The sequence below is a fragment of the Paroedura picta genome, chromosome 17 (assembly GCF_049243985.1).
Source record: "Paroedura picta isolate Pp20150507F chromosome 17, Ppicta_v3.0, whole genome shotgun sequence".
NCBI classification, from domain to species: domain Eukaryota; kingdom Metazoa; phylum Chordata; class Lepidosauria; order Squamata; family Gekkonidae; genus Paroedura; species Paroedura picta.
Window position 1 is genome coordinate 4,702,135 of NC_135385.1, and position 26,626 is coordinate 4,728,760.

The 26,626-nt window shown below is 47.5% G+C and overlaps 1 protein-coding gene across 1 annotated transcript in view; it reads right to left on the reverse strand.

Moving 5' to 3' along the window:
- XYLT1 (xylosyltransferase 1) overlaps positions 1-19,527 on the reverse strand; it is a gene marked incomplete at its 5' end in the record, with an annotated part of 88,939 nt that extends 69,412 nt beyond the window's left edge. The window contains 2 exons of the mRNA XM_077317091.1: positions 18,574-19,096; positions 19,462-19,527. Coding sequence (XP_077173206.1) covers positions 18,574-19,096; positions 19,462-19,527 — 589 coding nt within the window. The remainder of the gene's footprint in view (positions 1-18,573; positions 19,097-19,461) is intronic.
- Between the last annotated feature and the right edge of the window lie 7,099 nt (positions 19,528-26,626).

A 26,626-nucleotide genomic window follows, 5' to 3' on the forward strand; every position in this document is an offset into this window, starting at 1 on the left:
AAATCAAGACCATGTGGGTGGGAAGGAAGGGCAGGAAGTGAATGGACATTAAAAGAGACAGATTGTATTGAAGTTGTTCCATAGTGAGAGTGGAGGCAGATGGTACACAAGCTCTTCCATAGAAAGAGGGAATCTCCCTTCTGCATTAAGGTGACCAGATTTTAACATTGGTAAAGCGGGACACCGTTGACCGGGGGGAGGGAGGGGGGTTCTTGATTTAAAATTTGGTCTCTATGGAGCAACAAAAAGTTCCACGAAATAATATTGAAAGCGCGAGCAGTTGGCCTCTGGGCTAGTCGTTTCTGATTGGAGATTTGGTCCAGAACGCCATCAAAATCATCGAAAATGCAGCCATTAAGGACGGAGGTTCTTGAACTAGCAGTTGGAGCGGAAGGATTCTTAAGTTCAGTAGGGCTACATGTAGGACTTCCTAAAAGGACTCCAGCTTCGGACCGCTCTTTACTGAGTGATAAGGATGCCGATGTCACTTTTATTACGGCTGAATTTCTGTCCTCGGTCTTTAAATTTAAATTGTCTGACGTATCCTGACTAACTTTGTTTATCCTGCTTATCTGCTTTATGCCAATAAAGGTATTGTATTGTATAACAAAAAGTTTCATAGAACGCACAGAACGCAAAAATAGTATTGTAATATATATATATATTTTAATTTCAACCTAAGTAAAATTGGCCAGGTACCCCCAGATGCCCCTCCAAAAGTGGGACAATCTGGTCCACAATCTGGATGCTCCCAATACAGGGATTAGGAATCTGCTTTCACGTATCGGGAAAATTAGTCTGAAGGGGAAGAATAATATGGAAACGAAAAAAGGGGTGAGAGCCTCACCTCGCCTCACCGCAGAACAATTTCTTTAATTATGTTATGCAAATGTGCCTAGTGCGCCATGTTCCTATTGTCATATGCTCGTTTTTGGCAGAACCTTCAGGACCCACTCTGAAAAAAAAATTAAGGCTATAATAGAATTTAATAAAACGCGTGGAAAGCTTCCAACCATCTGATTAGGGGGCCCTAAGCAGCTCAATCTGAAAAGACAAAAACAATTATTTATAAAGACGGCACTATAAAGAGGCATCCCTTCCCGAAAGGAATGCAAGATGAAGCCTGCCTGTTTCCATCATGGAAAAAACAAAAGCTGGTTTTTAAAGGCCCCCCTCCTGCCCCATGTGCAAAATTACACAGGTTCTATCTTCAGGAAAACTGCAGAAGGCAAGAATCTCAGAAGAGGCATGATGAAGAACACCTCTTTTATAGAGGCAACTTGGTGTAGTGGTTAGGAGTGAAGACTTCTAATCTGGCGAGCCGGATTGGCCCGCTGGAGCGGCGGAAGTCCAGGCCGGACCGTGGGGTCCGGTCCTGGACAGCGCCACCCGGATGGCCCTTTCCGAAATATTAGAGGAACCCGTGGTAAGGATTGGTCAGTGGAAGAAGGAATCCAGGCCAACAGAGGGGGCAGAGGTTGGATGTGATTGGGATGGACATTGGCCAAAGCATTGCACGGCTGAGGGAGGTGGTGCATAATTGGGGACTGTGGCAACAGCTGTGCCATGGGGTCGCTAAGAGTCGGACGCGACTGCATGGCTGACAACAACAACAACAACAACAACGAACATTATGGATCCGGGATTATTCCTGCAGGTCCACTCCTGACAAGATTTCAGGCCCACCTTCAGGGCAAGGTCTGAATTTTAGGGGCAGTCTGGGTGGTGTGAGGGTAGATCTGAGAGGGTCACGGTCACAGGGATCAAGGGGCTCTTCGCAGATCCACCTCCTTGTTGAGGAGATCCACCCCGCTTTTAGGTCCTTCAGAACTGCGTGGCTCTAAACAGAACTGACGTGGAAGGGCCTTTGGCTTGATCTAGTGAGGGAATTTTTATGCTCTTATATTTATGCCATTTGTTGTGTCATGTCTGTCAAACACCATAAGCCTCTTTCTTCTCCAGTTCAACTGTTTATTTTGAGGTACGTTAATGTCCTTGTAACTCCACTTATATACAACTGACACCAAAACTGAGCTGATTTTAATGCTAACAGTTCTACCGATGTCATGAGTGTATTTTAGTCGGGCTTGGGAGGGAGGGGGGCCAGCAAGGCCCCATGTCAGAAACTGGGGATTTCTAAACTGAACCAGTGGGTTTTGCAAGAGCTGATTCCAAATGGGGCTAATTCCCATGTGCACATGACATTACTGCGAGGCTGATGCCATTCTGGGCCTGGCGTGGCTTGGGCCCTCAGGAGCCCCGTGCTTAGGGAACGTGGATTCTTCTGTGTTTCGATTTCGTGCTGCAGGGGCCAATCGAGGCCCGTTCCACCACAACCCCATTTGGACAGGAAGGAGATGGGCCTTCGTCTGGCTCCTCCTCACCCTATGGAGGTTGGAAGGGGGCAAAGGATGCCCTGGTCAGCTTCGTGGCGCTGCGGGGCAGACCACAGCTTAATTTGGGGGGGGGGCAGGAAGGCGGGATCGTGTTCCCGCAGAATCCCACCTTCCTGCAAAATCGCAAAATTCCCGCAGCCCTGTCCCTTGTGGGGGCAAATTTCAGTGGCAGACTGAAATGTGTCCCCCTCTGAGGACACATTAAGCTGCTGTCTGGCCACCACTGTGTGCAATCCGCCTCTGTGGAGCAAACTGACATTTCCCTCCTATCACCCTGCCTCAAAACACTTGTACAAAACAACTCTTCCAGCATCCTCTGAGGATCGGCTAGACATGAGGACGTAGCATTGCTGATCAGTCCAGGAAGCCTTCTGCAAAGGAACCAGTCTCTAAAACGATCTTTGAAAACTTACAGGCGCAAGCAGATATATATAAAATACAAAACGATCTTTGAAAACTTACAGGCGCAAGCAATTACCGAGATCATTTTCATGTTTTACAAATCACCGGCTAATAACCAGGACGCTGCTCGGCGACACCAACCGGCAAAAAACAGAGATGCTGAATCTAATTTACTATGATAACTATCTTGCCAGACCAATAATCTTAATAGCAAACTCGCTTTTTTGACATTTCTAATTATGAAGACGCGATCGTTCCTCGGAGACAAATCACAATTATTTCCTTGCTTTGGTGAAGCATGGGAGCCTGGTATGTTTTTCTGCCCTGCTCTCCTTATTGACTGGTAGGCATAAACAAATAACACTTTAAAGTAACAGTACATTCATTAATGTGGAATCAGAATGATTTCTCCCATTAAAAAAATACATATCACACCACTTAACAGCTAATTAGTTCATCACGATCAACGCCGTCAGGAGGAATACCAAAAGGGCTTATGAGGATCCGGTTTATTTTATGTAAGAGGTAACTTCAGACAGACTCCAGCTACAACGGAGATTAAATGACACAAGTGACAAGAGGTCCTTTCCTAGGGTGCTGGCACCCCACCCCATTTGATTATTTGAACAGGTAAGGTTCTGTTTCTTGTCCCGCAAGAAGCCCACTACAAAATCTAAAGACACTGGAATAGCGGCTTGAGTATCAAACTTAGAGTGCGGAGGCCTGGGTTCAAATCCCTACCCTGACATCTTCTAATCAAGCCTACCTCGCAAGGTTGTTTTCACGAAAAAAGGGAGGAGAGGGGAACCAGGCACGCTGCCCCAAGGGGAGACCTGTGTTCAGATCCCCGTTCAACCCTGGGGCCAGATCTCACAGGGTTGTTGTGAAAATAAACTAAATACGAACCCTGTACACAGCCTCAGTGAGGGAGGAGTAAACATTGGTTCAAAAATCAGTGAGTGACAGACTGGGGAATCCTTCAGGCTGACCTCACTCATGCCTCAAACTCATTGAGACTTTTAGTTAGACCTTCTTTCTTTTTCCGCCTCAGTCCTCATCTGGGAATTATAATCCTGACCTACATTATAAGGTGGTTGTAACTGGCTCACAGGGTTGTTGTTTTTTTTTAAAATGAGTGCTTCAGCCAGGAAGGTTAGTAGAAAGAGGGCAAACTGCATGACTTCGAACCTGGCCGTTGTGCTTGTTAGCTGTAGAAAGCCAAACCTATGGTCTGTGGCGGGTTTCAGGTAGAGAGCAGCCCAGGGGTGGTCAAACTGTGGCCCTCCAGAGGTCCATGGACTACGATTCCCATGAGCCCCTGCCAGCGAATGCTGGCAGGGGCTCATGGGAATTGTAGTCCATGGACCTCTGGAGGGCCACAGTTTGACCACCCCTGGAGCAGCCATTAACACTCCACACCAGGCTTCCTCGGGAGGTGATGGGTTCTCCATCGTTGGAAATTTTTAAGCAGAGGCTGGAGAGCCATCTGACGGAGAGGCTGACTCTGTGAAGGCTCAAGGGGGTGGGGCAGCTGACAGTGGATGAGCGATGGGGATGTGAGTGTCCTGCATGGTGCAGGGGGTTGGACTAGATGACCCATGAGGTCCCTTCCCACTCTATGATTCTATGAAATCCTTTAACTGGAGATAGGTGGCATCAAACCGGACCCTTCCGATACAGAAATCACGTGGGCCCCCTCTTTCAAAAAAAAGCACCGCCTCGCCCTAAATCCACGCAATCCCTTCGGATGCCCCTGTGCCGAAAAGGACAAACCGCAGCCACCTTACCTGAAAAGGGAGCGCTGTCGAATCGTCCTCCCACTCCTTTGATCTCCCTAATCTATTTTAAGGCTCTAAGCCTCCCAAGCAGCAGGGGCAACCCGAGAGCAGTTCAGCATGGTCTCCAAGCGTCAAAGCCAATCTAAATTAACCGAGAAGGTAACAATATCGACGCATATAACGAAACCCCGGTGGGTGTTGCTGGAAGAGAGGGGGAGGATATTTCAAGGCCCAAACGAGAGCCTGAGAATATTCTTCCTTGATCCCCTTCTCTCGCTTTGCTCTGCTGCAGGAGTATCCATCGCCCGCTGGCTGAAAATTAGGGGCTACCTCACGCTCTTCTCTTCTGGCCACTTGGCAGGGAGTCTAGAGCAGGGGTGGGCAAACGGTGGCCCTCCAGATGTCCATGGACTACATTGCCCATGAGCCCCTGCCAGAGGGTCCGGCCTTTGCCATGGAGTCAGATTTTCCTGGATCCGTGGACATTCCCTGCATCAAACCAAATGCTAAACAGCTGTGGAACTCTTTAGCTCCTGACATAAATCAGCAGCAGACTAGCAGAAACCTCCAGGACATGTTCAGCCTGGGGGACTATTCCTAGGGCCAGAAATGTCATGTAACAGGTAAGTTCACCCGCTATCATAAACGGGTTGCAAAAATATTCCCAAGTCCCTCGGGCTTTCCTCATAGGGCTTGGTCCCCAGGCCCTGGATCATTCTCTCCTCTACACCGTCTCAATTTTGTCCACATCCTTTTTGAAATTAGGCCTCCAGAACTGCACACAGGACTCCAAGTGAGGTCTGACCAATGTGGCATACAGTGGGACTGTGACATCTTGTGATTTTGTTGGGATGCCTCTGCTGATACAGCCCAAAATGGCATTCGCCTTTTTTACCGCTGCATCACACTGCCTGCTCATATTTAACTTACAGTCCACAAGCACCTCAAGATCTCATTCATGCGCTTTTCTACCTAGAAGCGTGTCCCCCATCCAGCTTGCATGCTTCTCATTTTTGTGACCCAGATGTAGAACTCTGCACTTCTCCTCACTGAACTGCATCTTGTTCTCGTTTGCCCACTGTTCTGTCGTGTTCAGTTCTCGCTGAGATGTTAAAACGACCGCTTGGAAGCAATTTAAGTTCCACACAAATTCCATTAAAACGACCCTGTTAGGATCTTTTCAGCCAAAACGGAAAAGGGATCTTAAGCGGGTTGGTTATAATTATATATTAATTTATTATTGATTTAGTGTTTGTGAGCGCAAAAGAACAGGTGTGGGGGAGGGGGCGGGGAAACTCCCACCACGGATAACAAAGGAAGTGGAAATGGGACCAATTTATTCTTGGTAGATTACTTGTCAGATGGAGAGCTGAAATATAATTTATGGTGTGACATTTCCAACAGCAAATACATTCTAGCACAAGCAATTAACATTGGTTCTTTTGGCAGGCTTTGGAAGATTACTCATAGGGTGTGTGTGTTGAATTACAACAACACATGAATAACAAAACCGCGCTCTTCTCTCTTGGCTAGATCGCACCGAATTGCGGGGCGAAAGATCCGTGACAAAGTAAATACTCTGTGGATGTGAGCTCTGTACTGGTTGGCCCAGAGGGTGTGCTGAGTCACTGTGGTGGAGCTGGACCACACACCCAAAGGGTCACGTGGACGCCATCAAGTGGCTCTCCTTCAAATCCACTCCCCATCTATGAGCAGCAGACCCCATAGCAGACCCCATAGACTGTCCAGTAAAGAAGGACTTCCGCTTCTCCATTCTTCATCTACTGATCATCAACTTTATCGAGGGTCCCCAAGGGTATTATTATGGGAGAGTCAGAACAAACCCTGTCTGCTTTCCCCACCTCACCCATAATTGTATCTATCATCCCCTCCACCATATTTCTGAACTGAAGATCCAGTTTGGTGCAGTGGTTAGGAGCGTGGATTTCTAATCTGGCATGCCGGGTTCGATTCTGCACTCCCCCACATGCAACCAGCTGGGTGACCTTGGGCTCAGCACAGCACTGATAAAACTGTTCTGACTGAGCAGTGATATCAGGGCTCTCTCAGCCTCACCCACCCCACAGGGTGTCTGTTGTGGGGAGAGGAATGGGAAGGCGACTGTAAGCCGCTTTGAGCCTCCTTTGGGTAGGGAAAAGCGGCATATAAGAACCAACTCTTCTTCTTCTTCTTCTTCTTCTTCTTCTATTTCTTCTTCTTCTTCTTCTTCTTCTTCTTCTTCTTCTTCTTCTTCTTCTTCTCCTTCTTCTTCTCCTTCTTCTTCTGAAAAGCCTGTTTCTTTGGCTGTTCTTTATAGAGACATTCTAAATCCTCAGTCATTTTGGTTGTACTCTTCTGTGTTGTACTCTTCTATTTTTTGTTTTTGTTTTGAGATACTGAGACCAGGATTGTAATATTCCAAAGAATGCTGCACTATAATTCTATGCAACGGCTGCTTTATTTTCAGTCCATTTCCTAATAATCCCCAGCATGGTCTTGCCAGCTTGGTGTAATGGCCAAGAGTGGCAGCTTCTAATCTGGCGAGCCGGGGATGATTCCCCGCTCCTCCCCATGCAGCCACTGGGTGACTTTAAGCTAGTCACAGTCCTGATAGAGCTGTTCTCACAGATCAGTTTCTCTAAGCCAGGGGTAGTCAACCTGTGGCCCTCCAGATGTTCATGGACTACATTTCCCATGAGCCCCTGCCAGCAAACGCTGGCAGGGGCTCATGGAAATTGTAGTCCATGAACATCTGGAGGACCACAGGTTGACTACCCCAGCTCTAAGCCCCACTTACCTCACAGGGGGTCTGCTGTGGGGAGAGGAAAGGGAAGGCGACTGGAAGACTTTGAGACTTACATCAACCTTTCCATCAAGCTCAAGTTCACTTTCCCCCTAATTCTCCGCCATTTCATACTCGCTCCTTTTTACGGCCCCATTTCCCCCCCTGCAAACGGCCTTTGCCTGCCACTTCTAGTTAGTTACCGATTTCTTAGATGTTCCTCTATCTTTGGGCCTAACCATCTGTTCCGATGGGAGCTCTCATCTCCCGAGCATATACGGAAAAGGCTTCCAAAAAAGCTTTTCCGTAGGAAGCTGACGGCGTGGGTGAAATGTTCAGATAATTAGGTACTTTCTCACATCGGAATACCTTAACAGCCACTCCAACTGTGTGTGCGATATCGTGTGACAATCCGGAACACCCGGCTGAGAGGGAAGCCAATGGATGGATGGATGGATGGATGGATGGATGGATGGATGGATGGAAGGAAGGATTGGACTCAGGCCAGAAGGAAGGAAGGAAGGAAGGAAGGGAGGGAGGGAGGGAGGGAGGAAGGAAGGAAGGAGAACTTGAATTTTGAAAGGAAGGAAGGAAGGAAGGAAGGAAGGAAGGAAGGAAGGAAGGAAGGAAGGAAGGAGAACTTGAATTCTGGAAGGAAGGAAGGAAGGGAGGGAGGGAGGGAGGGAGGGAGGGAGGAAGGAAGGAAGGAAGGGAGGGAGGGAGGAAGGAAGGAAGGAAGGGAGGGAGGAAAGAAGGAAGGAAGGAAGGAAGGAAGGAAGGAAGGAAGGAAGGAAGGAAGGAAGGGAGGGAGGGAGGGAGGGAGGGAGGAAGGAAGGAGAACTTGAATTTTGAAAGGAAGGAAGGAAGGAAGGAAGGAAGGAAGGAAGGAAGGAAGGAAGGAAGGAAGGAGAACTTGAATTCTGGAAGGAAGGGAGGGAGGGAGGGAGGGAGGAAAGAAGGAAGGAAAAGACTGAAAGAGGGGAAGGAAGGAAGGAAGGGAGGGAGGGAGGAAGGAAAGAAGGAAGGAAAAGACTGAAAGAGGGGAAGGAAGGAAGGAAGGAAGGAAGGAAGGAGAACTTGAATTCTGGAAGGGAGGGAGGGAGGGAGGAAGGAGAACTTGAATTCTGGAAGGGAGGGAGGGAGGGAGGGAGGAGATGCAACCAGGGCATCAGCTGCTATCTGGGCAGGGTGCAGAAGCCGCAAAACCACAGCTCTCCCGACCCCCCCCCCCCCCCCGTGAAATTCAAATTCAGCTTCTGTGCTGGCAGCACGGAGGGAAGCTCTCTAGAAACACACGGAGCCCCACTCACGTCCTGCCTGCCTGACGGCAATTACTGCAAAGCAGTTCTCTATCAAGGGGATTAGCTATGACACAAAAGGGGCAGGGAGAGGAGCCGGGCCCGAATAATCCTATAAACACAGCCCGGTCGATATATCTTTAATACGAGCCCGCTAATCCAATTAAGGCTCACAAGAAATCATATCTCCCATTCCATGCTCCAACCTGATTGGCTCTGCCTCTGATAAACACTTGATGAAGGAAGGGACTTGCAGAACTGTTTGCCTGCTCTTCTGGTTCGGGTCTGAAGCGATGGCTCCCCCTTCCCCCCCCCCCATTTCCAGCTCCCCCCCCCTTGCTCCCAAACTAAATATATCATGTTTCCACACACAATCTTTTCAGATGCTAAGAAAAGGTCTACACGAGACTGGTTGTACAGCTATTTTGTAAATCGTACCATCTAAGCCAGGCACGATTTGAAAAAAATGCCTTGTCCCTTTGCTGGTGTGCCTCTCTTTTTATTGTACTTATTTATTCATATTAGCACTTATTAATTTTTTAATGATGGAACTCACGATGTCAAAGTACCTAAAAGCATTGATTTAGCTTCTGATCTCACTTTCGTCTAGATTGCTGCATGCCTTTCAGTTCTCATAGTTCAAGACATGCCATTCACTGGAGCAGAGCCCAACCTTGTAGGGAGTGGTAGAGAATATCTAGCCCTCCACGTACATTACATGCACATTAAGGTTGAGAGCTCCAGTGTGCTCCAGCGAGCACCGACGACCGAGGAGGCCAGCGACCTTCCCTCTGTGGGGCTGGCCACCTCGGGTGTTGATGCTTGCCAAAGTGGCCGAAGCGCTCAACCCTAAACATTATGAGTGTACTCCTCTCAGCCTTACAAGCAACCATGGGCTCACAAGCATAGGCTGGAGACATGTTCCCTGTTGCATGGTGGTGGCCCATGGGTGGCGGGCTCTCCCCTCGATACGTACTTATTTCAACGTGCATCATGTCGTCTGTGGAGGGCTACAGCTGCAATGATCCCACCAGAGGCAGAACAGAGGCAACGTTAGTCATTCTTCCGTTTTCCAAGTGGTCTGGGAGGTTTTTGAAGTTGAAAATGCTACCAACAACTGTGTAAACAAATACATTTTGTCCCTTTAGTTCGGTCTGCCTAAAAAGACTCTGGTTGGATCACCATGTTAGTCTATCTGGTTCTGCAGGAGTAGAGGAGAGCAGCGGAAAGAAGTAGCACCTTCAAGATGAATAAAATTTGTGGCAGGGCATGAGCGTCCCAAAGCTTTCAAAAGCTCTGCTACAAATTTCGTTATTCTTGAAGAAGAAGAAGAAGAAGAAGAAGAAGAAGAAAGAAGAAGAAGAAGAAGAAAGAAGAAGAAAGAAGGAGGAGGAGAAGAAGAAGAAGAAGAAGAAGAAGAAGAAGAAGAAGAAGGAGGAGGAGGAGGAGAAGGAGAAGGAGAAGGAGAAGAAGAAGAAGAAGAAGAAGAAGAAGGAGACGAAGAAGGAGGAGAAGGAGAAGGAGACGAAGAAGAAGAAGAAGGAGGAGAAGGAGAAGGAGAAGGAGAAGGAGAAGAAGAAGAAGAAGAAGAAGAAGAAGAAGAAGAAGAAGAAGAAGAAGAAGAAGGAGAAGGAGACGAAGAAGAAGGAGGAGAAAGAGAAGGAGATGAAGAAGAAGGAGGAGAAGGAGAAGGAGATGAAGAAGAAGGAGGAGAAGGAGAAGGAGAAGGAGAAGGAGAAGAAGAAGAAGAAGAAGAAGAAGAAGAAGAAGAAGAAGAAGAAGAAGAAGAAGAAGAAGAGTTGGTTAGATATTTTGGACTCTTGCACTTTCCTGTAAGGAGACTCATTTATGGTGATGTTGGATTTAGGGTGCTTAGAAAGACTCTGTAAAAGCACCGCCTATGCAGTACTGACATTTAACGCTGTTGCTTTAAAATGTCACCCGCCAGATTAAAGTCAGATGCCCCTTATGAAACACGTCAAAACACCTGCTGTGATTCAGGGCATGGCCACGATCAGACGCGAGGAGCAGAATATTCATATCAGATTCCTCCCCTCCTTTAAAAAAAAAACTCTCGTTCTTTAATTGTTGTGAAAATCCCAGCATGAAGTCTAAGCTAGTGTTGCAGGAAGGAAAACACAGTCTGTAAACAGATGAAAATAATCTTAGCACTAGCTTAATTGATCAAAGATTCGGGTGGGCAGCCGTGTTGGTTTGAAGTAGCGGAACAAGGTTTGGGCCTAGGGGCACCTTTAAGACCAACAAGGTATTTAAGGTATAGGCTTAACAGACACACACACACACAAACACACCTTCAGACAAAGTTAGAGGGGGCGAATAAGCATTCCACAAATTGATGCACCCCTAATTCACATAACTCTTGTGGCGCAGAGTGTTAAGGCAGCAGACATGCAGTCTGAAAGCTCTGCCCATGAGGCTGGGAGTTCGATCCCAGCAGCTGGCTCAAGGTTGACTCAGCCTTCCATCCTTCCGAGGTCGGTAAAAGGAGTACCCAGCTTGCTGGGGGGTAAACGGTCATGACTGGGGAAGGCACTGGCAAACCACCCTGTATTGAGTCTGCCATGAAAATGCTGGAGGGTGTCACCCCAAGGGTCAGACATGACCCAGTGCTTGCTTGCACAGGGGATACCTTTACCTTTAATTCACATCCCATTATAAACTAAAGTTTATAAATTGTGCTGCAATGAAAGAACTTGTCCCATCCCCTCCACTAAACATAAGCAGTATGGGGAGGCAATGTATATATGTGAGAGGAAGACCCAATTTTTTTTACCACCACAAAACCCATGAATATTTGATGCACTTTTAAAAAAAGAGGTCCATTTTTTGGTAAAAAGGAGAATCCACATTGTTTCGGATTCGGCGAATACTTAAAAACAAAACGCACACCTGCGCTCAGTGAGGCCGTAATTGCACTGTGCCCCCATCTGCCACCCCAAAGGAACATATGGGCATTTTATAGCGAACAACATTTCAGCACTTCTGTGCGCCCAATGTGCTGTCCTTTTAATTACACATGTGCCTGCGGAGGACATATGATCGAGTCGAGAAAAGCTAATTTGCTATCAGTATGAAAGCAGGAATTAATACTAAGATGTCTTGACTATAAATTATTCCTTCGAGACAGGGTAAAATGCAAATCTTTCAAAACCCCTAAAGTCCCAAGGAAACGGGAGATGATCCCCCACAACAGCAGAAATCTCCTCCCTACAGTTTGGTTCGAGAGCTGGGCTTTGGCCTAATGTCTCTCCCCATAACCATAAGTTGTCAAATGAGTAGCATTGTTGGTCTGGAGTAGCACAATAAAATCAGGGACCAACAAAGATTTATTCAAGGTGCCTGCCCTCGAAAGCTCACGCCTTGAATAAATCTTTGATGGTCTTAAAGGTGCTATTGGACTCTGATTTCATAAGCTATCAAGTCAATCTCTAGAGTCTACTCAGCATATTCCATACACTGTTCCTTTTTCCCCATCTTTATTTTGAGGTCTCTTCTTGCCCTCTTCTTGTAAGTGAGGGCCTTTTGCTTCTTTTAAGCTTCCCCCCTCTTCAGGATATGGAAAGGATGAGAGAGGCAGGGAGACGAGCAACAATTGGGGTGGACTTTACAGGGAATTCTCATAAGCAGGAACACAGAGAGAAATTCTACATAACATCCGTCAGGCTGAAATGACCAGATGCAAGAACACGGTGAAAGCAATCTGCTCCTTCAGCAAGGCAGACAAGAGAACCCAGCTTCTATCTTGGGGTTCCTTGTTTCATTCTTAAACTTCGTAGGTCTTGCTGGCTCTGCTGCAAACAGCTGGCCAAGGATGGCACAACCCCTCGACAACGTTGACTCTTGGCCAGGAATAAAAATGAGCAGATGTGGCGTTCATTACTAGACAGCTGTGCCGAACGAAGTCTTCATAAAGACACCGTAGACTTCATGAAACTTGAGTTCCTACAGGACTGTACCTTTTCACGCCTTCCCCACAAGTAAAAAAACAGGAGCATCGGAGAGAGAAGTTCCACTCCAGTGTCTTTCTTGATGATTTCGAGGAGGGTTTTTTTTAAAACACAAAAGCACTCGAGAGCCAGCTTGGTGTAGTGGTTAAAGGTAAAGGTAAAGGTATCCCCTGTGCAAGCACCGGGTCATGTCTGACCCTTGGGGTGACGCCCTCCAGCGTTTTCATGGCAGACTCAATACGGGGTGGTTTGCCAGTGCCTTCCCCAGTCATGACTGTTTACCCCCCAGCAAGCTGGGTACTCATTTGACCGACCTCGGGAGGATGGAAGGCTGAGTCAACCTTGAGCCGGCTGCTGGGATCGAACTCCCAGCCTCATGGGCAGAGCTTCAGACGGCTGCCTTACCACTCTGCGCCACAAGAGGCTCTTGGTAGTGGTTAATGGCCTCTAATCTAGAGAACCAGGTTGGATTCCCCTCTCCTCCTCCACATGCAGCCTGCTCGGTGGCTTTGGACCAGTCGTAGTTCTCTCAAAGCTCTCTCAGTCTCACCTATCTCACAGGGTGTTGTGCCTGTTGTGGGGAGAGAAGGGAAAGCGACTGTACGCTGCTTTGAGACTCCTTTGGGTAGTAAAAAGATGGGGTACAAAAAAACAGCCCTTCTTCCTCTTCCAGGCATTTCCCACCCCCTCTCCCCTCCATGCCAAGGTGCTGGCCACCTCAGGCTTCCATGATTGCTGAAATTACCAAGGTACTCTGAAGTACCCAACCCTACTACCAACTCAGAACTCTACCATCTCCTTCTGCTGTGTAGGCTCAGGCCTAATTCCTCTTCTAACAACTTCTTCCTGGGCTGCACAGATGTTCTATTAACCAACCAGCAGGCCCTTCCAATAAGCCATCTTGCCCTTATAGGTAAGATCAGGGGTAGTCAAACTGCGGCCCTCCAGATGTCCGTGGACTACAATTCCCAGGAGCCCCTGCCAGAGAATGCTGGCAGGGGCTCCTGGGAATTGTAGTCCACGGACATCTGGAGGGCCGCAGTTTGACTACCCCTGGGTAAGATGTTAAGGCCAGTGGCCACAACACCAAATAAATTTCTTACCCTTTATAGGTTATTACAAACAGCAGCCATGCACCTTCCGGACCATGGCAATCAACTATTTGAAGAAGAGGGTCCAAGTTGCTGAGCAGGACTTTAAAGCCTGAAATTCCCGCTATGTCAAAGGGTCTACGAGTACTGCTGTATCTTCAATTTCAATCCCGAAATTATTAACCCAGCTTTGGAAAAAAATTATAATTGTAAAAATAAAGGATCGTTGAAAAATGAAGGTTATTGATCTGAATTGTTTTACAGAGAGTGCAATCCTAGCTCGTGTTAGATTCTTCTAAATCCCTTGGGATTCACTGTCAAAAAGTAATTAAACCAGTGGGATATCAGAGTGGCTCTTCTGTTTTTGGAGTAAAATATATATATTTTTTAAACAACGTATGTTTCCAGGGTTACTCCGTGGTCAAAAGGTTGAAAAAGGCTGGTCTAAGATAAGACAACATCAAAACTATGTGTGCGTGGGTGCGTGGGGGAGAACTCAGAACACATTTCAATCAGATGAAAAAGAATTATCTACAAGGGAGCAAGTGTGAGAGATTCCTTCATTTCAGGGAATAGAAAAACCACACTGATTGTTTCATCCCTGTGTTATTTATGAGCTAGGAAGATTTCAAAGCTGTCTTGCATTGGGACAGTCATATTGCTTGGTTGTCTACAATCTCTCTCCAACCAGCCCAGTGACTTGGACTCAGAATCCTCAATGGAAGACCCTGAAGAACCAAGGCCGAGGAGGACCAGAGAGAGCCTGACCACCAGCGGACAATGAGCCAGAGGACAACCTGCTACCAGCCCATGAGAGAGCCTCCAGGCCTCTGTTGTCCAGCTCTCCAATTCAGGCTTATAGCCCCCCATTCAACAGGAAGGGCAGGGACAGAAGGTCTGGGCTGGGCTAATTATGTCCGGAATCCCCGTGGGAAAGATTTGGAGCTATCACGAGCCTCTGGTCAATAAAGCTGGTAAAGGTAAAGGTATCCCCTGTGCATGTCTGACCGTTGGGGTGACGCCCTCCAGGGTTTTCATGGCAGACTCAATACGGGGTGGTTTGCCAGTGCCTTCCCCAGTCATTCCCGTTTACCCCCCAGCAAGCTGGGTACTCATTTTACCAACCTCAGAAGGATGGAAGTCAACCTTGAGCCAGCTGCTGGGATCGAACTCCCAGCCTCATGCGCAGAGCCTGAGACAGCATGTTTGCTGCCTTACCACTCTGCGCCACAAGAGGCCCTTAATAAAGCTGGGAGTGCATGCCCATCTTGCCAGCAACAAAAACAGAGCACCCACGGACAAGCGCAATACTGCTGAAAACTCCCCCCCCCCCTTTCCGAAAGTAAGCAGATACATATATATGAGGAAATATTAGGAGGTTTTTGGATAAAAGAGAGGAAGGAACAGGTCCCAAGCAACCTGTACAGTTGGGCAATTCATATATTTCGAGTAGGAAACCCTAATTTCAAGCCAGGAAGGAACGAAGGCCTTCCCCTGTCCCATCAATACTTGTTTGGTGACGTCTTTACAGTGGAATCTCTGAGCGAGTTTAAGTCAATAAACTATTTTCCCCGAACCCAACAGCAACATTTTAAAAAAAGAGTCATGCGCTATTTAGTACACTATTTCGTGGGTTCCTTCCACTGGACTCTCTTTCTGATTCCCCATCAAAATGAGCAGTTCTCCTCCACCTGTCAGATGACACTCCCTTTGCTGTCAACCAGCCAAATCAAAGAGCCGAGCTGAAATAAACTCCACCCTGCTGTCATGAGACAACTTCCTTTTACGTAGAGACAAGCAATGTCCTACTGTCCTTCCGTGGTTCTGTCCCTCACACTCCACTGTTCCACTTAATACAACTTTAGCAGCCAACGGCTTACTTCTAATCAGTATTAAGGTGCAGAAACACTGAAATTTACAACTCCTAGTTCTCCATGGCCTGGGATCATAGAATCACAGAATCCTAGAGTTGGAAGGGGCCATACAGGCCATCTAGTCCAACCCCCTGCCCAACGCAAGGATCATAGAATCCTAGAGTTGGAAGGGGCCATACAGGCCATCTAGTCCAACCCCCTGCCCAACGCAGGATCATAGAATCCTAGAGTTGGAAGGGGCCATACAGGCCATCTAGTCCAACCCCCTGCTCAACGCAGGATCATAGAATCATAGAATCATAGAGTTGGAAGGGGCCATACAGGCCATCTAGTCCAACCCCCTGCCCAACGCAAGGATCATAGAATCCTAGAGTTGGAAGGGGCCATACAGGCCATCTAGTCCAACCCCCTGCCCAACGCAGGATCATAGAATCATAGAGTTGGAAGGGGCCATACAGGCCATCTAGTCCAACCCCCTGCCCAACGCAGGATCATAGAATCATAGAGTTGGAAGGGGCCATACAGGCCATCTAGTCCAACCCCCTGCTCAACGCAGGATCATAGAATCATAGAGTTGGAAGGGGCCACACAGGCCATCTAGTCCAACCCCCTGCTCAACACAGGATCATAGAATCATAGAATCATAGAGTTGGAAGGGGCCATACAGGCCATCTAGTCCAACCCCCTGCTCAACGCAGGATCATAGAATCATAGAACCATAGAGTTGGAAGGGGCCATACAGGCCATCTAGTCCAACCCCCTGCTCAACGCAGGATCATAGAATCATAGAGTTAGAAGGGGCCATACAGGCCATCTAGTCCAACCCCCTGCTCAACACAGGATCATAGAATCATAGAGTTGGAAGGGACCATACAGGCCATCTAGTCCAACCCCCTGCTCAACGCAGGATCATAGAATCATAGAACCATAGAGTTGGAAGGGGCCATACAGGCCATCTAGTCCAACCCCCTGCTCAACGCAGGATCATAGAATCATAGAACCATAGAGTTGGAAGGGGCCATACAGGCCATCTAGTCCAACCCCCTGCTCAACGCAGGATCATAGAATCATAGAATCATAGAGTTGGAAGGGGCCATACAGGCCATCTAGTCCAACCCCCTGCTCAACGCAGGATCACAGAATCATAGAATCATAGAGTTGGAAGGGGCCATACAGGCCATCTAATCCAACCCCCTGCTCAACGCAGGATCATAGAATCATAGAACCATAGAGTTGGAAGGGGCCATACAGGCCATCTAGTCCAACCCCCTGCTCAACGCAGGATCATAGAATCATAGAATCATAGAGTTGGAAGGGGCCATACAGGCCATCTAGTCCAACCCCCTGCTCAACGCAGGATCATAGAATCATAGAATCATAGAGTTGGAAGGGGCCATACAGGCCATCTAGTCCAACCCCCTGCTCAACGCAGGATCACAGAATCATAGAATCATAGAGTTGGAAGGGGCCATACAGGCCATCTAATCCAACCCCCTGCTCAACGCAGGATCATAGAATCATAGAATCAAGAGTTGGAAGGGGCCATACAGGCCATCTAATCCAACCCCCTGCTCAACGCAGGATCATAGAATCATAGAATCATAGAGTTGGAAGGGGCCATACAGGCCATCTAGTCCAACCCCCTGCTCAACGCAGGATCATAGAATCATAGAATCACAGAATCATAGAGTTGGAAGGGCATCTAGTCCAACCCCCTGCTCTACGTAGGATCAGCCCTAAGCATCCTAAAGCACTACTTGATCACCACCGTGCTCATGGAATGAGGTCTTTCTCAAGGACCAAAAGTGACATAACTGCACCAGCGCAACGCTTGAGGGTTAATTAAACACAGAGTTCTGGGTGAGTCCTAGAGAACTGCATGATAACATCACTTATGGCACACACTGAAAATGATGCTGAATCCTCCCTTCTCTCAGCAGAGTTTTCATGCACAAACCTGCGAAATGACCACCCCATAACAGTCTAATACAACCTTCCCACCTTAATGGGCCTGTGGGTAACTTTAGAAACCTTGAGAAAGGCTAGGGGGCATCTCTACAAAATGGCCACTGCAGGGGCGGGGCCAATTTAAATGTGTGCTGGGAGGATGACGACTTTACTCTGAGGAGACAAAGCTGTTGAGTTTCAGTTTCCAAAGACATGAAGAGATTGCCACATCAGGACATCCGTGGCCAAACTGAGCATGTGTGGCTACAATGCGTGTGGTCGGTATGAGCTCAGAGCTTTGCTGGACGGGAACTGCCCAAAGTTTCCTGTTTTTTCCTTGTTCCATTCAAGGCCCTCTAATACAGGGGTAGTCAACCTGTGGTCCTCCAGATGTTCGTGGACTACAATTCCCATGAGCCCCTGCCAGCATTTGGTAGTAGCATTTGCTAGTAGCATTTGCTGGCAGGGGCTCATGGGAATTGTAGTCCACGAACATCTGGAGGACCACAGGTTGACTACCCCTGCTCTAATGTTTCAAAGGAGAATCAATTTCCTTTAAAAACACAGACTTCTCTCTTTAAAGTGGTAACAGGAACAACAAACCAAGAAGTCCAGTTCTGAGTAGTGAGACCAGCTGGAGGATGAGGGTTAGACACCGTCTCCCTTCCCCGCACAGCCCAAGACGCACTGAGATTGCACCTTTCCTTTAACAGATGTCACACCTAATTGCGTTTGGTGATTCTTTAACCGGAGATGCCAAGGGCTCAACGTGGGTTCCTATGCGCGCCAGCCCTACGGCTCTGCTTACGAAGCCGCTTGGCTGTGAGTCAGACCACTGACCCATCTGCTCCGCGGTGCCTGTGCTGACTAACAAAAGCTTTCCAGATCTTTTCCTATGTCTGATCTCTGGTTTTTCTGCATGTATCGCTCGTGCTCTGTCCGTGAATCACAGTCGCTCCCCCAAGAATGCAGGGAGCGTAAAATCTAAACAGAGGCGCCCACAACCGTCTCCCACGTCTAGCCTTAGCCCAGCTTACCTTCCAGAGGACAGAAACGTGCCACGTGCTCCGGCATAAGCTTCCCCAGCTTGTGCTGACAGTAAATCTCTGCAATCTCCTGCCGGCACTGCTTCGACTTGGCTCTGGACAAAGCCGAAATTGCCTCCTTGCCCGAAATCTCGCATCTTGGCGGCTGCTCATACCTGATTTCAGGTGAGCTGATCCCACCCTTTTTCAAGGGATGCTGCTTGGGAGAACTGTAAATATCTTTGAGGCTGCTGTTGCTGTTCTTTTGGGCCTGGTTGCTGTACTGGAGCACTTCATTGGAGTTCTTTCCCAGGAGAGAATCCTCCTTCGCCTTCTCCTCCTGCTCCAGTTTCCTCCTCAAATGCTCCTTCTGTTTGCTAAGGGGCTTCTTCACCAGCTCTGGCTGGCGCTTTTGCTTCTGTGTCTTGGGCGCGAAGTTGCTGTTATCGATATTTTCGAAGTCCTTCGGAACGGAGTTTTCGTTATTGCTGTCGATTCGTATTTTCTCCTTGGGGCGGTGGGAGAAGTATCCGTCCTGCGGGAGAAAAAAAGGGAAAGGAACACCATTAGAAGCTGCCACAGTCACTTAATTTGGATCAGTTTTGCAGGGTTTTGCAAAAGGGAGCTCTTCCACCAGGCATTTGGTTGAGATCGATCAGATCTCCCAAACCCTCCCTCCGACAATCATTACAGGCCTGCCCAAACCACCGGGCCTCAGTATGAGTTAATCAACGTTCTAGTATTCTAGCATTCTACAAAGTTTATCGTCATTCGATTGTTGTTATTGTTACTGTTGTTACCGCATTAACTACAAACGGAGTTAATTATATTGTTCCAGCTTCATGTAAACCGCCCTGAGCCTTCGGGGAGGACGGGATATAAACAAACGAACGAACAAACAATTTGGGTTGTTCTCTCTTCTGGCTTCTCCACTGCCTCTTTGGGACGCCAAAAGCCGTGACGAGGCCGTGGGAAAATGCGGGAGGGTCAGGAAGCTTGCAAATGTGCAACTTCCAATCGTGCATTTGCAAGCGATTTACGCCTCTGTGCGGAATTGCTCCCAGTAACTGCCAGGGCTCAGCAGGGAGTATGAGCATCTCAGAACCAAACCACGTGGGGTCCAGGTGAGTCGTTTAAGCTGCGAAAAGCAGATCAAGACTATGTACGGGATAAGGGGGAGATCCCCTAACCGGAACCCCCTCCCCCTTGTTTTATGACGTAGAAGTAAAAAAGGAATGCTTATCCTGTGTCTCTTTTCCCCCTCCCCAGGAGCTTAAAGCAAAATGGGGGGGGGAGCGTACTACTGAGCAGGGAAAGGGGGAAGAACCAGCTCCTCTTTTCCGTGTGCAATTTTCACAGTGCAATTGTATGCGTGTGGTCTGAACAACAGTCAGCATCACGGCTGCTGGGCGCCACTGCTTCTGACACCGCCCTAAAGCTACCAGGAAAGGCAGCTCACTCGTCCCCCACCCAGCAGCTGCAACTGGTTGCTCCTTTGCCCCGGGGTCGCCTCACCAGCCACGGCAACCCCTCCTGGACATATGGCGGCAGGACTGCTCACTGCAGCTGCCCTTAAATCCGCCTGTGGAGAAAGTGGTCAGAGGAGATCCAGCAGATTGGAAGCCAGGATTAATTTCCCGTTCAGCTCCTGTTCTTATGTATTAACATCTGCTCATCACTTGCCCCAAACACCGTCAGCGTCTCTCAAAAGCAGATGTTCCTAGCACAGCTCGCTGAACTAACTGGAACCACCCATTTAATGCAGAACCTTGTCTCCAGTTTTTGACTCACTTATAAAAAACATTAAAATTCACAATGCTGAAGAAACAGCTCCTCAGAACCTCTGTCCTGGAGCCAGAAGTCTGCTTCCTCTGTCATGTGAAGCAAACTGCCCTACAATAAGCTTGGGGCAGTAGATCACATCATAAAGTCATAGAGTTGGAAGGGACTTCATGGGTCATCTAGTCCAACCCCCTGCACTATGCAGGACACTCACAACCCTATCGCTCATCCACTGTCACCTGCCACCCCCTTGAGCCTTCACAGAATCAGCCTCTCCGTCAGATGGCTGTCCAGCCTCTGTTTAAAAATTCCCAAAGATGGAGAACCCACCACCTCCCCAAATGTGTCTGAATGTGAGAATCTCAGGTTCAGATCCACGCTCAACCATAAAAGTTGACCACGGCCGTACAAGTGTCCCATCCAAACCTTCTGCACATAATAGTCAAAGTATGACCCATCAGGACTGTTTATGGTATAAGCCAGGGGTAGTCAACCTGTGGTCCTCCAGATGTCCATGGACTACAATTCCCATGAGCTCCTGCCAGCGATTGCTGGCAGGGGCTCATGGGAATTGTAGTCCATGGACATCTGGAGGACCACAGGTTGACTACCCCTGGTATAAGCAGCTCCTTCAGTTCCCAAATCTGCTGCCAGAGGTTGAACAGGAGAGATTGGGAGACCTCCTCTATGGCCTACCGTAACTGCAGCCCCTCCCAAAACATGGAGCATAAATGCATATGTCAGAATTATTTTGATGTTTACGCTATGCCAGATTTAAGAAAGCAACTGGACTGGGTGATACTTCATTGTCACAGATACAAGGAGATCTTTTAGTCATTCTTTTAAACATTTTATTTCCATTGGGGGAAAAAACTCAGGATCTCCTTTAATTTTGGACATAATCAACCCTTTGCATGAAATCAAACATTAGACACAGCCTCACCTGCCTCACAGGGTGTCTGTTGTGGGGAGAGGAAAGGGAAAGGGGATTGCTTTGAGACTCCTTCTGGGAGAGACAAACAGCATATAAGAACCAACTCTTCTTCTTCTCCTTCAGTAATATCAGGGCTCTCTCAGTCTCACCTCCCTCACAGGGTGTCTGTTGTGGGGAGAGGAAAGGGAAGGTGACTATAAGCCGCTTTGAGACTCCTTTGGGTAGAGAAAAGCGGCATATAAGAACCAACTCTTCTTCTTCTTCAGTAATCTCAGGGCTCTCTCAGCCTCCCCTCCCTCACAGGGTGTCTGTTGTGGGGGGAGGAAAGGGAAGGTGACTATAAGCCACTTTGAGACTCCTTTGGGTAGAGAAAAGCGGCATATAAGAACCAACTCTTCTTCTTCTTCTCCAGTAATCTCAGGGCTCTCTCAGCCTCACCCACCTCACAGGGTGTCTGTTGTGGGGAGAGGAAAGGGAAGGTGACTGGAAGCCGCTTTGAGACTCCTTCGGGTAGAAAAACAGCAATGTATGAAACCAACTCTTTTTTCATCTTTTGTTTTTAGGTGAGTTTTAAGCCTGCCTTTTAAAAATCATTTCAGATTTTCTACAAAGGGGGTGGGGTGGGGAGGGAGTCTGCAGATCTAGCTTATGTCTACAGGTAAAAATCCACAAATCAGGCCACATTTTACTATTAGAATATATCAGATACGAAAAGCGGTAACCCAAAATTCATTCAAGACACTCCCCCCCCCATTTGACTATGTGTTAATCAGTTCTTTGTATCGTTTACTTCAGTTCCATGCAAACCGCCCTGAGCCTTCAGGGAGGGCGGTATATGAATGCGAAAATAAACAAAATAAAGAAATCTTAAGAGTACAATTTTCAAGAGTCACACGCTTCCAAACCCACCGAAGTAAGTGGGCTTGGAATGTTCTGCCAATCTGTACATGATCTACAACAAAAATAGAGCCCAATAGCACCTTTAAGACCAAACAAGATTTATTCAAGGCGTGAGCTTTCGAGTGCTTGCACTCGAAAGCTCACGCCTTGAATAAATCTTGGTTGGTCTTAAAGGTGCTATTGGGCTCTATTTTTGTTGTGCTACTTCAGGCCAATACGGTTACCCACTTGAATCTATGCGTAATCTAGTGCTTCTATGCACCAAGGGCAGTGAATCACTGAAACACAGAAGTGGCTTAGGTTGACCCTTTATGGTTGTGGTTTCCTCTGGTCCCCTTTATTTAAATAACCTCCAGAAACAGTTCCAAGCAACGCACTACTCTAAAATCATACAGCAAGGAAAACAAGAAAATCTAATTTAGCTATCTAGCATAGTTTTTTACGGTGGAGAAACCCCTGAAATGTTCTTCAGGCTTCCAGAAGCCCCAGACGTAGCGCGATCGTGCAGAATGTGGCTGGGAAGCAGAGCTGTGGACATGCTCACCCGGGGCTCACCAGTGATGGCGCTTCCCACCCACCCCAGCGCCATCACTGGCCATTGGGGAGGGAAGGTTGACATGACCATATAAAGGTAAAGGTATCCCCTGTGCAAGCACCGAGTCATGTCTGACCCTTGGGGTGACGCCCTCTAGCGTTTTCATGGCAGACTCAATACAGGGTGGTTTGCCAGTGCCTTCCCCAGTCATTACCGTTTACCCCCCAGCAAGCTGGGTACTCATTTTGCCGACCTCGGAAGGATGGAAGGCTGAGTCAACCTTGAGCCGGCTGCTGGGATCGAACTCCCAACCTCATGGGCAAAGCTTTCAGGCGGCTGCCTTACCACTCTGCGCCACAAGAGGCTCTACATGACCATATATGTTTAACAAATTAAAAAATACATAAGAAATTAATTAATGCCCACCCATTCGGAAAACCCGTTCCGGGCCATCAAGACCGTGGCCAGGGGGGTGGGGGTGGGGAGGCCCCAGGTGTGCTTCTGGGCCTGGGGAGAAGGCCACATCGTGGCCGGGGGGGGGGGAAGAGGCCTTCCCCCGGGCCCATAAGCACACCCACGGCCTCAAACAGGCCCCAGGTGTGCTTTTGGGTCTGGGGGGAAGGAGGCCCCAAAAGCACACCTAGCGCTTGTTGTATTTACTACAACGGGCTTCAAACCTAGTCAGTATATATTTCGCCTCTCCTTTCAAACTCAGCTTTTTTTCAAATCCTCTCACAAAAAGCTGTTTTTGCATCTGAGAGTGGCGTTCTGCAGCTCCGTCGCTGGAATAAAAAAAATTATGAACTTCATTGGAAGAAACAGTTCATATGCCATTCCCCTCCTTGGAAAAACTAGCAGTTCTGGCAAACCTGGACAAGAGCAAAGCCAAAAGGAGCAGATGGGAGGAAAAAGGACAGATGTTAATGCAATTTTGCCGTTTCCATATGCTTTTCTCTTTCAGCCATTAAAAATAAAATTAAATTGCAGTTTAATAACTGTTAGTTGCTGCAAACTGAGAGGCCGGGGCAGCCACTGAAGAATTGGAAAGGGGTCAGGCTGTCAGGTCTATTTAGAAAGGGAAACAGTATGAATGACAAAACCAGTAACAGCAGCTGAACCACAAAAAATTATAAAACCTGGCCATGGAATGAGAGGCTTTGTTTCAGATACATTGCTTCAGATACATTAAAGCAGGGGTAGTCAACCTGTGGTCCTCCAGATGTTCATGGGCTACAATTCCCATGAGCCCCTGCCAGCAAACGCTGGCAGGGGCTCATGGGAATTGTAGTACATGAACATCTGGAGGACCACAGGTTGACTACCCCTGCATTAAAGGCTCTCAGGCAGCAGAACTGTTAAGGGCCACCATGTAAAACCTCAGGTACTTGGTCCTCTACTGGGGTACCTATCCCACAAATGGACCTTTGATAGTTCTTCTGGGAGTTCCCGGATGGGAAATTAATTCCCAGCTGAGTTTGACTCAGGACAACTGGGTTCCGTTTTGGGCACCACACACAGCTGAAGAAAGATGTCGAGAAACTGGAGCATGTCCAGAGGAAAGCTACGAAGATAGTGAGGGGTTTGGAGACCAAGTCGTCTGAGGAAAGGTTGAGGGGGTTTTGGAGACCAAGTAGTCTGGGGAAAGGTTGAGGGAGCTTGGTCTTAGCCTGGAGAAAAGACGACTAAGTGATATGATAGCCACCTCCAAAAACTTGAAGGGCTGTCACAGAGAAGATGGAGCAGAGTTGTTTTCTGTTGCCCCAGAGAGTCAGATCAGAACCAGTGGGTTGAAATTAATTCAAAAGAATGTTCTGCTAAACACCCGGATGAAGTTCCTGACAGTCAGAATGGTTCCTCAGTGGACCAAGCTTCCTCGGAAGGTGGTGGGTTCTCCTTATTTGGAAGTTCTTAAGCAGAGGCTAGATAGTCATCTGACAGAAAGGCTGGTTTTATGAACTTAGGCAGATGGTGAGTGGGCGGGCAGGAAGGGATGTGCCAGTGTTTGTCCCTTGTGGCCCTTCCTTGCGTACCCAGGGCATTGCTAATCGCCACTGTGGGATGGTGGGTGAATTTCCTCCAGGCCAGGCTGGTTTCTGGAGATTTTTGGCGGAAGGATCACTTAGGCATGAAGTTAGGGTTACTGCGGGTGGGCAGGTAGTTGTGAGTTCCTGCATTGTGCAGGGAGTTGGACTAGATGACCCTGGAGATCCCTTCCAATTCTATGATTCTAGGACTGCGATGTATGTGTGTTTTCCCTAAGTGGAATGGACCCATAATTCTTTGCCCTCTGGGAAATTTATATGTATAGGGGCTAGTATTCAAATAGTAGTGCCAGCACCTTTTGACACTCCTGAGTCTTACTATCTAGACTAGAGGGCCCTGATCCAGAAGAGACATGACTGGGCCTTCCTGCAGAGCACAGGACAGGTCTCATGGAGAATCTGAAATGTACTGTTTTGTGCTCAACTTTTAATCTCTCTGCTAATCACCACAGAACTTGGTTATTTCACTTGCTAAACCTGCTCCGGTCAAGCTTCCAAACACAGCTTAATAATTCAACATTCCCCCCCATCTTTAAGAAGCAAGCCTTTTTCGGACAATTTCCCTTTTCTACAGCTTTCAGATGACTAGGGATTTTTAAATATATTTTCCATAAATGGAAAGAAAGGAATATGTTTAAAAAAAAAACTCCTTGTGTATCTGTGAACTTACCTTTCCTAGAAGTTAAGATCACTGTCAAAATGTCACCCATACAACGTAATTAATTTGATACGTTTTAATTAAATTATTTAGGGACAAACACAATATTTCTGATGCTACTGCCACCGTTAATAAAGAACTCTCTTTTCTGAATCTTTCACTTGAGAAAAAACTTTTCATCTTTTCCTCAGTTCCAATCAAAAATTTAATATTTGCTGAGGTCTGATATACGGATCTCTTAATATTTTCGTCTTTCCCCCCTCTGATATAGGTCCCTTGCTTTGTTCAGACACCCTTTTAAAAATCCTTCTTCAAACAACTGGCCAATATTGGCTTTTTTTTTTTTTTTTGGCAAGGATAAGCCTTTAATATTTACTGTCAAAATCTTAATTATAGCTTTCAAGAAAGAAAACCCGGTATTGACTTTAATTGCCTTCTAATTATTATCCTCAAATTTCTTCTGCATCTCTTTTAGGCTAGGCTGTTTTTCTTTAGCTGATTATGTTTTTGAGGCACAGGATTAAGTCTAATATCTAGCAATTGTTCAGCCTCTGACATGAGGTTGACCTTTTTAAAGAAATAAAAATTATATCAGTCAGTCAGTCACCTTTAATTGGCACCATAGTGAGGGGCGGTATATAAATTAAATAAATAAATTATATTTCACTCCAGTTTTCAGCCAAAGTGGGCTCCTGCCATTAAAAAAAAAACCCCAAACCACACCCATTATAACGTTGGCCATTAAAACAAAATAGCCCGTGAAGAGACGTTTCTCAGAGATCTACAGAAGCCAGCGAGGAGGGGAGGATGCCTGGCCAGCTTTCTTCGATGGCCACACTGATTCTATTTATGAATTTCCTTGCTTCATTTATGCTACATATTTCTCTCCCAAGGAGACACAAAGCACCTTGCAATGCAGTTTATCCAATGTATTTCCAAGCCAGAATTGGCTTGTGAGTGAGGGTCGGCCTAGGTCTCCTGCCGCCCCAGGTCTTGGCATCATTTTGGAGCTTGGCCTGACTCCCAGCATGCCTTGCGCTAAAGGCAGCAGAGGCGCACAGCTCCATGTTCTCACGGCGGGAACAATGTGTCACAATAACGTTATCTCTGGCATGTTATGGCTGCGTTTGGGGTCGTTCCTGAGAATGTGAAAGCTGCAAATATGATCTGCTCCATTTGAATCTATTTTTATGGTGTATTGAATAATTAGAAGA